General features: G+C 37.8%; 1 protein-coding gene across 1 annotated transcript in view; it reads left to right on the top strand.

The window, feature by feature from the left end:
- The window catches only part of SEMA3A (semaphorin 3A), a 170,225-nt gene extending 154,990 nt beyond the window's left edge, over window positions 1-15,235 (top strand). The window contains exons 14-17 of the mRNA XM_040596451.1: window positions 1,430-1,587; window positions 5,738-5,805; window positions 11,934-12,076; window positions 13,660-15,235. Coding sequence (XP_040452385.1) covers window positions 1,430-1,587; window positions 5,738-5,805; window positions 11,934-12,076; window positions 13,660-14,115 — 825 coding nt within the window. The 3' untranslated portion in view covers window positions 14,116-15,235. The remainder of the gene's footprint in view (window positions 1-1,429; window positions 1,588-5,737; window positions 5,806-11,933; window positions 12,077-13,659) is intronic.
- Window positions 15,236-15,533: the final 298 nt, after the last annotated feature.

The raw sequence follows: 15,533 nt of genomic DNA, 5'->3' as shown, positions 1-15,533 counted from the left end.
AGGGCTTAGTTTTCAATTTACCAGTGAATTTTCCTTGTCATATTTTCCCTGAGAATATACTGGTGTTTATATAAATGCAGAGGATGTTTCTGTTACAATTAATGTGTCTGTATCAACTGCCAAGCTGCTGTCTCTGAAAGAAGTCAATGCAACACCTTTTATGAGTGTTTTTTGGTTTGCTGTCTCCTGGTAATCCAGTGCTCATCATTTCTAGTAGGTAGGTGACCTCAGCCACCTTCTGTCCCCAAATTCCCTGGAAATGGTGCCTCTGTGACATCACAATGCAGGAGATGAAGAGTTTTAATAACATTTCTTGAAATCCTATTACTCACACCAGCTTTATGATTTCTAAGAAAGAAAAATGAATACAACTTTCTGTTTTTTTTGGTGAGACTGCTTGGAGTGGGACCTTAAAAAGAAATTCATTAATCACTCCACCATGGGTGCTGGGTAACAAAGTTTAAGCTTTTGGTAGCAAAGTGTCAGTGTTTCCAAAACAGGAGGATTATACTATTCATTTTATGTTTATCTATTTATTTTGTTTTCTCCTAGTTTTGCATCTCAGAGGGAACTGTATTTGCTTACCACACTCATACTTGTTTTCTTTGTGAATTAGTGCTGAAGCTTAAATATCTCTGTTTGGACTTTTACGTGGGATCAGTAGTTCAGTTCCCTTATGTCCCTCAGGGGACCAGCTTCCCTAATGGACCACATGAATTTGATATCAGAGAGGAAATTGAGAGAGACAAGATATTCTATTGTGATGCCATGCAAAGCTGTAGTTCATTTTGTACGCATAGTTTTTTATTTACTTCATGGCTTCTCTCTGCTTTGAACTACATCTTCCACTCAATGCTGCCTTTTATCCAAAACAAAGCAAGCCATCTTCCCTCATTAAATATATGTTTCAATTAGAGTGTGTGACCTATAGAAAAGAGTATGAAGCATCAGAATTATCAGACGTGCAAAGAAATGTGTGTGGGACAGGGCTTCCAAGCTGAAATACCTTATAATCAGTCTGAAATAATTTGCTTTAGGTTTGCCCACATACATACACAAATCAAGGTCATATATAAGAAATTTACTTTAATGTTGGTTTTCTTTTTCTTTAAATTTTAGAATTTCTTTCTAAAGCATAGTCTCCATTGTGTTGTTTCACTGATTATAGTGTTTTCCCAGTGCAGGGACCTGAATAAAAAAGAAAAGAATGGAAGAGTACTTTAATTTTTCTTACTGTTTAGGGAAGCCACTGAGAGCCTCATACAAAAATCAAAGTTTTTCCTATTTGTTTTGGCTTGGTTTTTTATCCTGAGGACAATTATCTTCTCATTCCTTTAGTGTATACCAGGATTGTGATCCTTTATTGTATTTGTAATTTGCAATTTTTAATATTTTTTTTTAAATTTAATCTTTTTAACTTTCATAACAGCAACAGCTCTACATTGGCTCAGCCACTGGGGTTTCACAGCTTCCTTTACACCGCTGTGATGTGTATGGAAAAGCATGTGCTGAGTGTTGCCTTGCGAGAGACCCTTACTGTGCCTGGGATGGTTCATCTTGCTCACGTTACTTCCCCACTGCTAAGAGGTAGGGACAGTTTCAGATGTCTGCATGGTTTGCTATTTGTTTTAACTGATGGTCTCAATATGACCAGAGGGCTTTGGAAATTTTTCATGGGATGGTAAACTGGAGCCCTTCCTCTTCCAAAGAAAACATAATTCTGGGAGTTACAAGCAATATGAAGTCCTGATTGATTTAAAGGGAACACTCTGCTTCTGGGATTGGCTTAAAAAGCTGTTGTAAGAAAACATTCAGAAAGGAGTTGTCTCTGAAATTGATTCATAACTTTATACTCGGTAATAAACAGCAAAAAGAAAATAAAATTCCTCTTCTCTAACATGAGGAGGGGGCTTGATATTAAAATAAAATAATTACTTGCCCAAGTAAATTATCCTGCATTTTTATGAATTCTAAGTCAAAGGAAATATTTATGTTATAAAAGTGTTTGGACATAAATGGAAATATATTTTTTAGTGATATATAGCATTATTGTTATTATTCAAAAGTATAACTTGTATGTGCTGATATGTGTCTAAGTGTACCAGATCGAAAAAACCAATCTTTTCCAAGCACTCTGCACTGATGCTAAAGGCTTTGCAATGCAAAGGTTAAGGGAAAACAGGCTTGGCAAGTTAAAAAAATTATTTTTATTAAAAATGTACATTATTTTTATAAAAAATTTACAAGTCCTCATTGCCTGAAGACTTAAAATAATATTTTATTTGCCTGCCTTTATCTCTGAAAGTATTTCTCCTAAAGTATGTAAGCTAGTTACTGAACAGCTCTTAGATACTGAGGTAGAAATTAGGAATAACTGAATAGTCACCTGCAAATAAGAACAGACATGTTCTCAATATGTAATGTTGAGATTCCCATGATAATTTGAATGAAATGATAAAAAAGTGCTCACATTAAATCAAATATGCCAAACATCTTGCACTTAGGAAGAAACAAGGAATCCAAGGGTTTATATACCTAAAGGGTTATATACATAAAATTGCTGGTAGCAAAAACTCAGTTGAGAATGTCTGGACTCCAAATTCCAGATCTGGATGGGTTGTTGCAGGAGATGAAATGTGGTTAATGGTGGGTGGCAGTTGTGTCACAGACTTTTTGGATGGAGGGGATTAAAATTTCAAGGTTTGCATTACTATTGTATTACTATGTATCCTAAACAAATACAAAAACAAAAAACAAAGACAAAAGAAAAAGCTGCTTATGGAACATAAGGTTCTATTTCTGTACTGGAAACAGTGTTAATCTGAGGCAAGCTTTTTGTGATATTCTTCAAAAAAAGTTTTTTTAAAAAAGAGAAACTGAACCCATCCCAAAAGAAGAGCAGGTTAAATTTTCTCAGCTGCATGGGCCAAATTCAAATTTGTGCTGGGAGTGTGGCAGTTTCTGTGTAGGAGGAGGAGGAAAGAGAGGAAACTGAGGTTTTCAAGGACAGTCCAAGAGATTGATTTATCTAAAAGTTTTAAGGGTTAGAAGTCAGTGTGGGTGAGTACTGCCTCTGAGTCGCAGGAGGAATTGCTCAGGAATTGCTGAATCACTCTTCTCTGCTACCTCCCCACTAATCTTTGCCCCTGAACGTCACCCTTTCTCAGCATTCCCTAGCACCCATTCCTACCCCCAGCCCATCTCCAGACCCACAGAGCATATCATCCTGTCATTCATTTTCTTACACTGATAGAAGAAATAGGGCCTTTTATCTCTTCCTTATCTGTCTCTCTAATTTATTAAGCAGCAGACCAAGCTCACTGCTGCCATCAGGGGTAAAAGGACTGAGACCTCTCCTTCCAGGGATTAAGGGGCAGGGTTACTGGGGCTAAACTAGGTTGCATAGCTATGGAAAAGCCTTGGGATGTAGAATTTACTCTTCTTGAGGCCACTATGAAAGAAGAAGTCAGTCCTGGGAGGTTGGGATCCTGACAAGGCATTTGGAAACAGCCAGTGCCCCCCACCCCCTCCTTCCCCACATTTTCCCCTTAGCAGCAGCAGCAGCAAAACAAAGGTCTGTGTTACTGGGGGAGAGCATCCTCTGCTCACCTGGTACCTGCTGTACCCACTGTCTCAAGCCAGCTTTGAATGCATCTATGGCAAAATCAACGTTGCTGGAAACAGCTTAAATGTCAACATTTAGGCTCCAGAAATATTGGGAAAGTTGAGTCCTGAGGCAATTGCACAGATGCTTTGCTAATTGCTGGTTTTGGGCGTTGTTTTTTTTATTTTGGTTTAGGGGTTTTTTTCTTCTTTTTTTTAAAAAAAAAGCTTTTATGAGCCATGAATTTAATTTACTTTTCTTTGTGTATTTTACAAGTCTAAATGACAGTTCAGAGCTCCCGTAGTGTGACCACTTAACTTTACCCCATGCAGATGTGTTCTGGTTCATATTTCATAAATCATCATGTTGATACAATGGTGATATGTGCGACATTTTCCTGAGATTCTAACTAAACATTATATCCAAACTCCATTGACAGTAATATGAGTCTTACCACAGACTTCTTTTCTACAGATAGTATCATATAAATATGCTGCATTTCAAAACTTAGGAAGGAGTAACAAAATTTTATGGTTCTTTATGTCTTGGGTGTATTTTTTTATTCATTGGCAATGAGTACTATGAAGATGATATCTGAAATCAGGATTAATACTTTTTTTTGAATCATATATCAATCAACAGAAGATTCCTTCTTACTAAGACACACTAAGATGTTCTAATTCATTAATTTAAAGAAAAATTTATTCAGAAAAATATAAAGAAATGCACATAATGAGGTTTTGGGGTTTTCCTAAAGGAAAAAGACCTGTTGCCATATTTCACATAACTAATTTCAGGTTTAATATTTCAGCAGCTTTCAATGGAAAAAAATATGGTTAAAATATTTCAGGCACAAGGAGTCAGCTGTGCAGCTGATGGTGCCTCTGTGAGAACTCTTAGTGTGTGCTGATGCTGGGCTGTTAGCGAGAGCCTGCTAATAAGGCTAGTGAACAGAAGAGAGATGGGCTCTGTGCTGCAGAACAATGGCTTTTAAAATATGTGGGCTGTTGTCACAAGGGAGTGACCAACAGTGCTTTTTACAAGGCTACTTGACTTTTGCATATCCGTTGCTGGATGCCATAATCTGAAATCACAGCATTGTTCAGCAGCCTAATCCTCTTTGTTCTCCTCTAATTTTGCAAGCCCTCAGGCTTTCTCCAATTCCTAAAGTAAAGTGCTCACACTTGAAACACATCTTTGTTTGCCTTCTTCTTTTTTTCTTTTTTCTTTTTTTTTTTTTTTTTTTTACATGAAAGACTTTTCTCTGGCTCAGTTGAATTTTGTGTCACAGCCATTTGAATAAAAATAGGAGCAGACAAAGAGAGAACAACAAATGCAAAATAAAACTGTATTAAAAAGCTTTCTTCTGTAAAATACAACATTTTTTTTGCATAGATCAATATCTTTTCCAAAAGAGCCAGTGGAAATAAAACTGGGGAAAGAATATGCTATGTTAAATGGACATGCAATAAAAGCTAGAACCCAGGCTCAAGCTTCAAAGGATGGAGTAAATGATATTTCAAAATGTTTATTCTAGAGACAAAGACACTTACAACAGGTTTGGAAAATGTTTTATAAGAAACATATTGATGAGATCTGTAGCAGCTGAAATCATTATGTATTTTAATTTTGATTTTGTAGAAAATACAGCTTTTTTACATTCTTTCAAAACCAGCCAGCCATCCTAACATTTCATTTATCTAAAAGATGCCATGATACTTAAAGTATTCTGTACTTGCAAAAAAGCTGTTGCTTTTTCATGTTTTTGATGCATGTTAAACTCTACTGTGTATACTTTGATCCCTTCGCAGTCCCTGTATCTACGAGTCAAGTAATGAATTTGTCTGTGATCAATATGGCCAGCACAGTTAAAATAAACTTCAAAGGTTCAGTGCAAGACATATGTATTTACGAGTTTCTGAAGGCTTTACCTGTAAGAGTAAAGGCTGATTCTACAAACTGTGATAATGCATAGAATATAGCGGCAGCAATATGATTTCCTTCCAAGTGTTGTTTAGGGGCACTTGTGACTTATGGAGTTCTGTATATGTTCCATTTATTGCTCTTCTGTCATGGCAAATGTAAGTGCTGACCACTGAGAAGGTCACTGATGGTTTTCCAATATATTTGCAGACGTACTAGACGACAAGACATACGAAATGGAGACCCGCTTACCCACTGCTCAGACCTGCAGCATCATGGTGAGTTACGGGTATGACTCAAGTACAACTAATTTGTATGTAATTTACAGAGTGTGCATGAGTAGAGTAGGAAGCACGTGAATGATTTGTTGGTGAAATTGTCTTGAACATCTGTGAAAGATGAATATAATATATCATTATCCCAATTTAGATTGCTTACAATGGCCTGGATCAGACACTAAAGACTAGGGGTTTTTTGTTGTTTTCTTTTTCCTCAAGTTACCAGTTTTAAGCATTTTAATTCTTCTGCTTCACTTACCTGATAATACCATCAGGCTAGGCATATTATGTCAGAAAAGAGTCATATCTCCTTTAGAACAGGAAGAAGTATGTACCTATTGCTTCATATAGTCTGCATAGGATGATAATCAAACACATAACCTCCTTGGCTAATGGGATGGTCTTTGTTGTAGGAGCCACACTAGCAGCCCTTAAGATCAGAATGATCCTTGCAGTAGGCCTGTCCTGTGTGCTTTCAGCACCGGTTTTCTTTGACATCTTTGGTTTTGTTTTTGTTGGTTGTTTCATTTTTACAGTGTATTGATCAGATCTCCCTTTCTCGAATTGTTTGGCTGATAAACTTCTCACAATTACTATTTTGTTGCCAAGCTATACTGAACATCTTCACTCAGAAAATGAAAAATGTCCATTTTGCTGTAAGTTAAGTGAACACTTAGGCAATACTTCCCTCTGCTGGAAAAAAATGATTACTCATGTTTATGGTACACCTATAGTAACAGTTAAACCACTGGACAGATTTCTGAGCAAAATAAAGAAAAGGTGGCTGAAAACAGAGATACCTCACAACCCTCATGTCTTTCCAGTCCCTGAAATAGCAAGAATGATAAATAGTTCAAACTTGTACTTGTCAGCTATAATTCACCACTACTGCATTTTAGTAATAGTTTTCTCTATCTTCCTTCTAATCATTTAGAACACATAGCTAACATTACTGTAGCTTTTTCTTTTTATTTCTTGGTTGTCAGACTCAGGCCAAGTTACTCAGAGGGGAAAAGGGTTTGGAAAAGTGTATGAACAGAGTGATTAATATGTAGTTGTCACATTTTGAGAATTCAGAAATGTACAACTCATTTAGATTTCAGCTATGGACTTGCAGAAAGTTCACAAATCTCCAGTTGCATGATAACTAGTAACACGTATACAGTGCAGATGAGACAATGTGTATATTGGGGCTGATATGACTTTTTCAGTTCCCCAATAGGAAAAATTCACCAGGCACTAAACGTGAATTATTTTTAACAGCAGAAGAATGTCTTACCTTTACATTTTTACTGTCTGGAGTTTTCCTCATGAGTAAAATGATGATCTGGGCTACCACATGTCCACTATTTTTAACATTCTCTTGCCTTCCCTCGCTGTGCCTTATACTACTGTAGGTATGTTCTATATCTTCATAGACAAGAAAAGTATTTCAAAATTTCCCCCTGTGCTTAGCACTGGTAAGGTCACACCTCTAATACTGTGTTTGGTTTTGGGCCCCTGACTACAAGAGGGACACTGAGGTGCTGGAGCATGTCCAGAGCCGGGCAGGGGGCTGGGGAGGAGGCCAGGCTGGAGAAGCGAGGGCTCAGGGGCACCTGATGGCTCCCTACAGCTGCCTGGCAGGGGCTGTAGGCAGGGGGGGTCGGTCTCTGCTCCCAGGGAACAAGCGCCAGGACACGGGGAACCGGCCTCACGTTGTGCCGGGGGAGGTTTAGGTGGGATATTAAGAAAAATTTCTTTATCGAAAGGGTGGTCAAGCATTTGACCAGGCTGCCCGGGATGGTGGTGGAGTCACCATCCCTGGAGGTGTTTAAAGAACATGTAGATGCGGCGCTTAGGGACATGGTTTAGTGATGGACTTAGCAGTGCTGTGTTAAGGGTTGGGCTTAGTGATCTCAAAGATCTTTTCCAATCTAAATGATTCTATGAAAACACTTTGGGTTTTATATCTTCCATATTTGGTCAACATGTTTGTCTGAAAAAATAACTTATGTTCAAAAGAAAGAGAGTAATCCCACACAGTTTTTTCATGACAACAGTCATGAGAACTCAAGGTCAGGAAAAAGCTGTTATACGGTACACCTGATCATAAGGAGCTTTGATACAGCTTTGTCAAAATGAGCAGAACAAGTATGAAATAAGATACCAGTGATAATTTTACATAACAGTGAAATGAAGGCAATGTGATTAGAAGAATCAGTAACTTACAAATAATACTGAGGGAATGCAGTTCTACGTCCTAGACATGAAGGATCCACTGTCAAAACACTTAATGAATGTCTTAGATTGTTCTTGAGTGAAATTTTCTCTCATTAATTCTGAGTTGTAAATCTATGAAATTTTCCTATATTTACTTGTCATTTGTGCATGATCGTTCATTGTAATGGCCCGTAAACTTCCTATGACAACTTATGCTCAATTTTTTCCTTCGTTATGACTAGCAGTTTCCTGGACAACAGATGAAGAATTGGGTTTGCCTGTAGCCAAAAATAAGCAATCATTTACTACTTGTCTACACATTCCTTTGCAGTAACCGTTAGTTGATTCTTTACGTTAACCAACAGAAAGAAGAAAAAAGAACGAGCTCTTAACATATATCTCACGTTTAAAGACATTACAGAAACCTACTTTGATATCAGTCTGAAGCAATAATGCTTTTAGTAAGGTTTAGGTAGCTCTTTCAGTTGCCCTTTTGTGCAAAAGTCTAAGGAAGTAGTATAAAATGACTACACAACAACATTAGAGGGAGCTGAGTATCCTTAGTTGGTCAGGTGTGTGGACAGACATTAACAGTTAAATCTAAAAGCATGGCCACCTTTGTGTCAGCTAAAGAACAAGTTGTTGTTTGGGTTTTTTTAAGGTTAAGGTACTAGCGCTACCAAGAAATTAAGAGTTCTTTTTTTTGAAGAATTTGTCAAAGAAGAGGCGTCTTTTTTTTTAGGTGATTTATCCCAGGGAAAGCTCAAGGAATTACTCTGAATTTAACTGTGTAGTGAGATTCTTTCATCTGCAAAGCAATCTTGGTATAAGTACTTAGCCTTTCATACTTTTTCAGTTATGTCAGAAATGATGTATTTAAAGGATATTTATCAGTGCAGTAAACTGATACTGCTGTTGGATTCATTTTGGGAATTACAGCTCTCAGACAGGATTTTGGGTTGAATTTCATAACCAGCTTCATGACTTCTATAGTTTTCTAATTCCTCCAGCTGCTTTTCTGAACTTCCCAGACTTTCATTCTTCCTTCTGGTCTCTTCAGCTTCTCCCTCAGTCCCAGAGCTGCTCTCTGATCCTGTGATTATTCTATCACTCTGCTTACTTTCTTGCACTCCATGTGCTCAATATTACATGAACTTTATAGACATGTCTGGACCTGCCTTCTGCTCCCTTAAATTGTGAAAACTGAATTTGAAGGATCTCTTAAATCCTTCCTCTCTCATTGCATGACTGTCACCCATACTATATTTTCTGGAGTTGTGAGGAAATTTAAAGGGGACTTCTGCCATCTAAGGTGCATGGTGGTCTCTAACATGCTAGAATGCTGTGGACCAGATCTGAGAAAACACTCAGAAATTTGAAATGGCATCAGAGCACTTGCCTTCAAGGTAACTTCCATGAGAACTTGTAACTAGCTTATTAAGATACTAAGGTTATCCTAGGTACCAAAGTTTTCCAGTGGAAACTTCTCTGTGTACTCTGCTACTGCTCATGGGTGGTAGGACCTTTGTCAAAGAAATATACCCATTTCTGTCTTTTGTACTGATATTTAGGATCTAGAAGACTGTCTTCTTGGGTCTAATAAGACCAGTGTTACATGTGTTCTGCTCCTGGATAATTCACTTGGACTATGCTGTATTCAGGAAACTATAGTCAAGTGGTGCTGCAAGCCACCTAGTGTGTAACCTCCTGGTTAAATCAGCTATTTAGGATGTGAGAGAAGAGGACTTAAAGTCCACTTAGGCTTAGGAGATTGACTTGGTAACTCTATTTCCAATACAAACACCCAAACTATCAGATTGTTTTTCTTGAAGTTGGGCCATTCTGCAACCATAACACATGGAGCCCAGGAGAGAGGAATTGAAACAGAGCATGCATCCTAAGGTGAAATCTCTTGTGTTTCCATCCTTTATTATGGAAGCTTGTAAATCTCTGTTTCACAGAAACACATCGCTGGAGCAGTAATGTATATGTCCCAGGCTATAAAAGGGGACATTTCCTACTGACTGTCTTATGCTGCAGCCCTAGATGCGCTGTGTGTTGTGGGTCCCAGTTTAAATATCAAACTGCCTCTCATGGACTGTGAAGATCTTTGGCTGACCACTCAGTCATGTGAATTCTGGTCTTAAATTAGGGTACCTAACTTGAAGCAGAAAAGTCAGGACATCAGTCAGCCATTCACAACATTGAATCTGGACCCACGAGTTATGAGCCATGCATTTCCATTTCCAGTCTTTATTGTACCACTTTTAGTTTTATTCAGTTAATCTCCTCACATACTTCCAGTTCCTTTGTTTCACTGACACAAATTCACCCATGCTCCATCTCAGACCTTACCATTGGTACCCTTGGCTACATTCTCCTCCAGCTGCCTTACCCTTCTCCTGCTGCTTTGCTCTCTAATTTGGTCCTCCATCGCTCTCCATCTTCCTGGCCCAAAGGTGCACTGACATTCTTCATAGGGATGTGGTTTGTGAGAGATGTCATAAAAGTTGTTTCACTTAGTTGTTTATATCGCACCCCACATACTTGCTCGAAAGGTTTGCAATCCAGCAGAGGACAGCTGTTTGTTCAGTGTGAATAGGCCACTTGATGTTTCCTTACTGAGAACTGGGCAAGCACCAGTTCCTGTTCTGTCCCCCATCCCATCTCTCATCCTCTCTCAGGGCTGCAAGTCGTTATGGAAAGGCATATGATTGTTGTATCAACACAAACCAGGAGCTAGATTTTGGTTTTACCTTTGGCTCAGTTGTCTAGCAAATAGCCTGCGTTTGCTAAACAACATGGCCAATGTGGGAAAGGCACAGTGAAAGCAAACAAAACTCGACAAAGGATTTCTCCGAGAGGACTTGGTTAGACACCATTTTCATATTAAAACATACCCAAAGAAGTTCCTTAAAGATTTCCAATGCTAATGATCAAAAGTGGAAAATGAAAAGAATGACAAATAACGGCAAAGAGGCAGGAACCCCCATGAGATCAGCACAGTGTTAAATAGCTTACCAACCCCTTCCTTCCCATCTGCTCTCCAGGATTATTGTACTGTTGCCACTTAAGTCCATAACAGCATTTTAAAGAGCTAAGGTGGAGAGTTGACATACGATGCCTTACAGCCTCTGTGGTATTGGGGAAGAATCAAATGCCACATAAGTCCTATAGCTGTGTGATATTTCCAGCAGGTTGATGAATAACTTGAAACATTGTTGTTACAAAAGGAAGTAATTTATTTAACTTTCTTTTTCCCCTCCCATAATGTCTGCTTTATTAACCTCATTACATTTCCATAAATTATGCCAGTATAAGAGGAAATGATTAATTGAAGATCGTTTCCTCAAAAACATTATTCCTGGTCATTAACAGCTTCAGCAAACTGCAGTGCCATATAATCTAAACACATTATACTACTGTTAAATAGCCTCATGTTTTATTACTTTGCTGTAAGTGTTATGATCATAGAGCCCAGGAGGCATCATTACAAACATTCTGCAAGCACACCATGAGTTTTCTCACTACATACAGTTTGCTGTTAAAAATTCTTGTCATGTCCTAGATGTTTTCCTTGATGAATAATAATGAGGTTTGCACAAAATTTCAAAAGGAAATTCATTAACTTCACATATTGAGATGTTAACAGCTGTTAAGATTGAAAATACAAAAGTAATAAAAATTAAAAATAAACCAATAACATACCAGGGATCCTTGCAAAGATAGAGATGTTGATGGAGATTTTCCAAATTACATACTGATATGTGGAAAAATTTTTAAAAGGTTTTTTTCTTTTAACACCTTAAGGGAGCCTGATTTCTAAACAAACAAATTCACTTATCAATTAAATTTTTTCTTTCCAGGTAAATTTATTTCTTTTTTTCTTTTTCTTTTTTTTTTTTTTTTTTTCCCTTGCTTTACAGAGAACCTAAGTGGTCAGACCCTGGAGGAAAAGATTATCTATGGAGTAGAGAATAGCAGCACTTTTCTTGAGTGCAGTCCAAAATCTCAGCGTGCTGTAGTCTACTGGCAGTTCCAGAAGCAAAATGATGACCGCAAAGAAGAGGTACACTAGAAAAAATAGAGCTGCAACTAGTCATCTCTATGAGGATACACTTCCCAAAATAATGTTCAGCTGTATTTTAGTTTAGAAGAATTTCTCTGGAATCTTTTGATTTCTATTGTTCTTCACCATATTCTTTACTTTTATCACCGTAAAATCCCGTAAGGTCTCTAATACATTTTACAGACTGTTACATCAGAAAACCTTCATATCCTCTCCTTGGTTAGACACCCTGCAAAACACACTGGGATTCCATTAGATATCTCAGAAATACAAAAAGTTAGCACGCTATCTAAGTGCCACCTAAAGAATCGTGCAAGGATTATATGAACTTAAATATTATAAAGACCTTAAAACTGCCTGTGAGAAAAGGTCAAACTGCATTAATTTAATTATTCTGTTTGACTGAAACAGCCTAACAGGAGCACTCCTTAGGTACTGCATGCTCTAAGGCTTTACTGCAGCCAAGGCAGAGACAGAATGAAGAACTGGGGACTGTAGCAGACACAAGGGTATGAAAACTTGTACATTGTTTTCGGCAGAAGCAATATTCATAGAGGCAAAAACGCTGACTTCCCCCCCTCCCCCCCGGCCTTGCGTTACACTAAACTAATACTTTATTTTTCTCCTTCTCTTGTCACCAACATTCTCATGTTATTACTCACCCAGGTTCTCAAGTCGTGTTACTGTCAAGCTTGGTCACATGTATCTTAAGAGAATAATCTACTCTGCTAGCTAGGGAGATCAAGCTAGGAAACAAAAACTTGCTTGTTGCATTGAAGCATTTGTAAATATACCCAAACTATTCTGAAGGTTTGGGCTTTTTTAAAGACATGTAGTAAATACTTAGTTTCATTAGCAGCTTTAGATATTTTTGCTGTTTGCTTTATTTGCAAAAGTAGCACTTTATTTAGCCTTTATTTTAGGTGGAGAAAGCAGTATACAGGTTTGTGCCCTTTTCTGTCTGCAGTGACGTGCATTCAAAGAATTAAATCCTATCCTAGATATTAATTAATTAAGAAAAATACAGTATTTTGGACATCTGCTTTTGAATATTAAAATTCTGGGATTTAATCCTTTTTGTTTCTTGGTAAATTCTCCGCTTATGCAGAACCCACTTCTATACGTAAGGGCTTCTGTAGTAAGGAACAATAGGAAGACAGAGAACCTTTCCCACAAATATATCTGTGTTTGACTAAAAGATAATGGTAAATGTAACCTCAGTAATATAGCTGAATGCACCCACATTGACTCTGCTGATTATATGCTTGCATTTTCTGTCATCCTACCAGCAAGTCCATCTGACAGAGGTGATGCAGATCTTTGTTCAGCAGTAGTAGGGACTAAGGAGTGAATTCTTAATTCCCCCAAACTCTTTGCAGTACATCATTAGTTTTTCCAGAGTATTTGAGCCTTTCATAACTACAGATGACTGTCAAAGCGTTTTCCGTTCACATGGTTTTGGGGATTTTTGGACAAGTTTTACCAGCTGAAAGGACTTCTACTAAGGAACTGGTATGGCTAGAGGATAATGTTGCATATATATGAAAGATAACTATTGAAATTACCGCTTTTTTCCAATACAGATAAAAGTGGATGATCGCATGATCCGGACAGAACAGGGCCTATTGCTACGAAGTCTTCAACGGAGAGACTCTGGTATTTATTTTTGTCATGCTGTGGAGCATGGCTTCATGCAAACTTTGCTTAAAGTGACCCTGGAAGTAATTGATACTGATCACCTGGAAGAGCTGCTCCATAAAGAAGAAGATGGTGATGCCTCCAAGACCAAGGATGCTACTAACAGCATGACCCCCAGTCAAAAGATCTGGTATAGAGACTTCATGCAGTTAATCAATCACCCCAATCTCAACACAATGGATGAGTTCTGCGAGCAGGTTTGGAAAAGAGACCGCAAACAACGCCGGCAAAGGCCTGCCAATGCGCAGGTGAATACAAATAAGTGGAAGCACCTACAAGAGAATAAAAAAGGTAGGAACAGGAGGACCCATGAATTTGAGAGGGCACCACGGAGTGTCTGAGCTACATTACCTCTAGGAACCTCATCCAAGTAGAAACTTGTATAGACAGATAACTGGAAAAAAATGCAATATTCATGAACCTTTTCATGGCATTATGTGGATGTTTACAAGAGTGGAAAGTTCAAGCAATTTCCACCAGGTTTAAATAAAATCCATTTCTAACTTTCCTAGTAAGTCCTTCCTCTCTGCTCTGATTCTAAGACCAGAAAGACCAGAGTTTCAAGGATGATAACTCGTCTGGATGTAGCTTACTGCTCAGAAAGTTCTGCAAGTGTTCAGCAGGCAAGTATTCCTTTCTTTTTTGCCTGAGATATAGATGAAATGCTGTATTTCATGCCGTCATCTTAAAGAAAAGAAAAACAAATCCCACCTTTCATCAGCAGCACTACCATTTTTAGACTTATATATAAAACTGCATGAACTCATTAAGCTGATGAAAGTTAAAACACGTGATTGGACACAAGGATTTTGTTCTTGTTTTGTCTACCAGTTCTCCTGTTTATATGTACTAGAAGAGGCAAAACAATATGGAATGAGATTTTTTTGTGGAAATCTGAACAACATAAGCCATCCATCATTTGGAAGAATGAAAAATGTGGAGTACACTGGCCTACTACTGATGACTTCTTTCAGCTTTGATCTAAAGATGTATTTTATTAAAACTATAATTTAAATGTACCATGAAAAATATGCAGCAAACATTAGCTCTTTTCTAAAATAGATTAGACTTTTTGTCTTAGAAATATTGTACTTTCTAATTATTGGTTTAGAGGAAAAGAAGACAACTTCCAATTATGAGCTGCTTTACTCTTTTGTTTGGAAAATCTTCCAGGGGAGTTAGTCACACTGCAGTTACCCTCCTCCCCTCTCAGTAATCTATATGACATGTAACTTCAAAATAATTTTAAAACTAAGCTATTTTAACATGAAAGTCACTGTACAGCGTGGAAGTCTTCTGCATTCTTTTTTTCTAAGTATGGTATTTGAAATGATTCAACTTGTATAATACCTTGCTATAGATTGAACCAATGAAGAGGAGAGCATTGATTTTCAGTTGTATATTTTCTTTTTTAATTAAAAAAACCCCAACAAATAGCATTAAAATACCCTCTACTAATTACACTCTTGCTTTCTTGGTTCGTAAATATCGTGAATGCTAATATTTAAATACTGTGGCTCATAGACTGTCATATATCCATGAGCAAAGCTCACATTCAGTTTAAGGAGTTTTGTTCCCAGCTCAGCGGTAGAAATGTGTCCACAATACTGGTTCTCAGTGCTCCATTCTTTCTGTGGGCCAGATCACCCAAATGCAAAGAACCAACACTAGGCCACGTAAATAGTAACCTCAAAGCCAGCTCTCTGTTTAAAGATCTAAGGGACAGTTTTATCTGTGGGCAAGGTCTGCTGCAGCAGTA

Source organism: Falco naumanni, chromosome 5, assembly GCF_017639655.2.
Source record: "Falco naumanni isolate bFalNau1 chromosome 5, bFalNau1.pat, whole genome shotgun sequence".
Classification (NCBI taxonomy): Eukaryota; Metazoa; Chordata; class Aves; order Falconiformes; family Falconidae; genus Falco; species Falco naumanni.
Note: the sequence above shows the minus strand (reverse complement) of the source record. Positions and strands in the feature narration are given on the sequence as shown.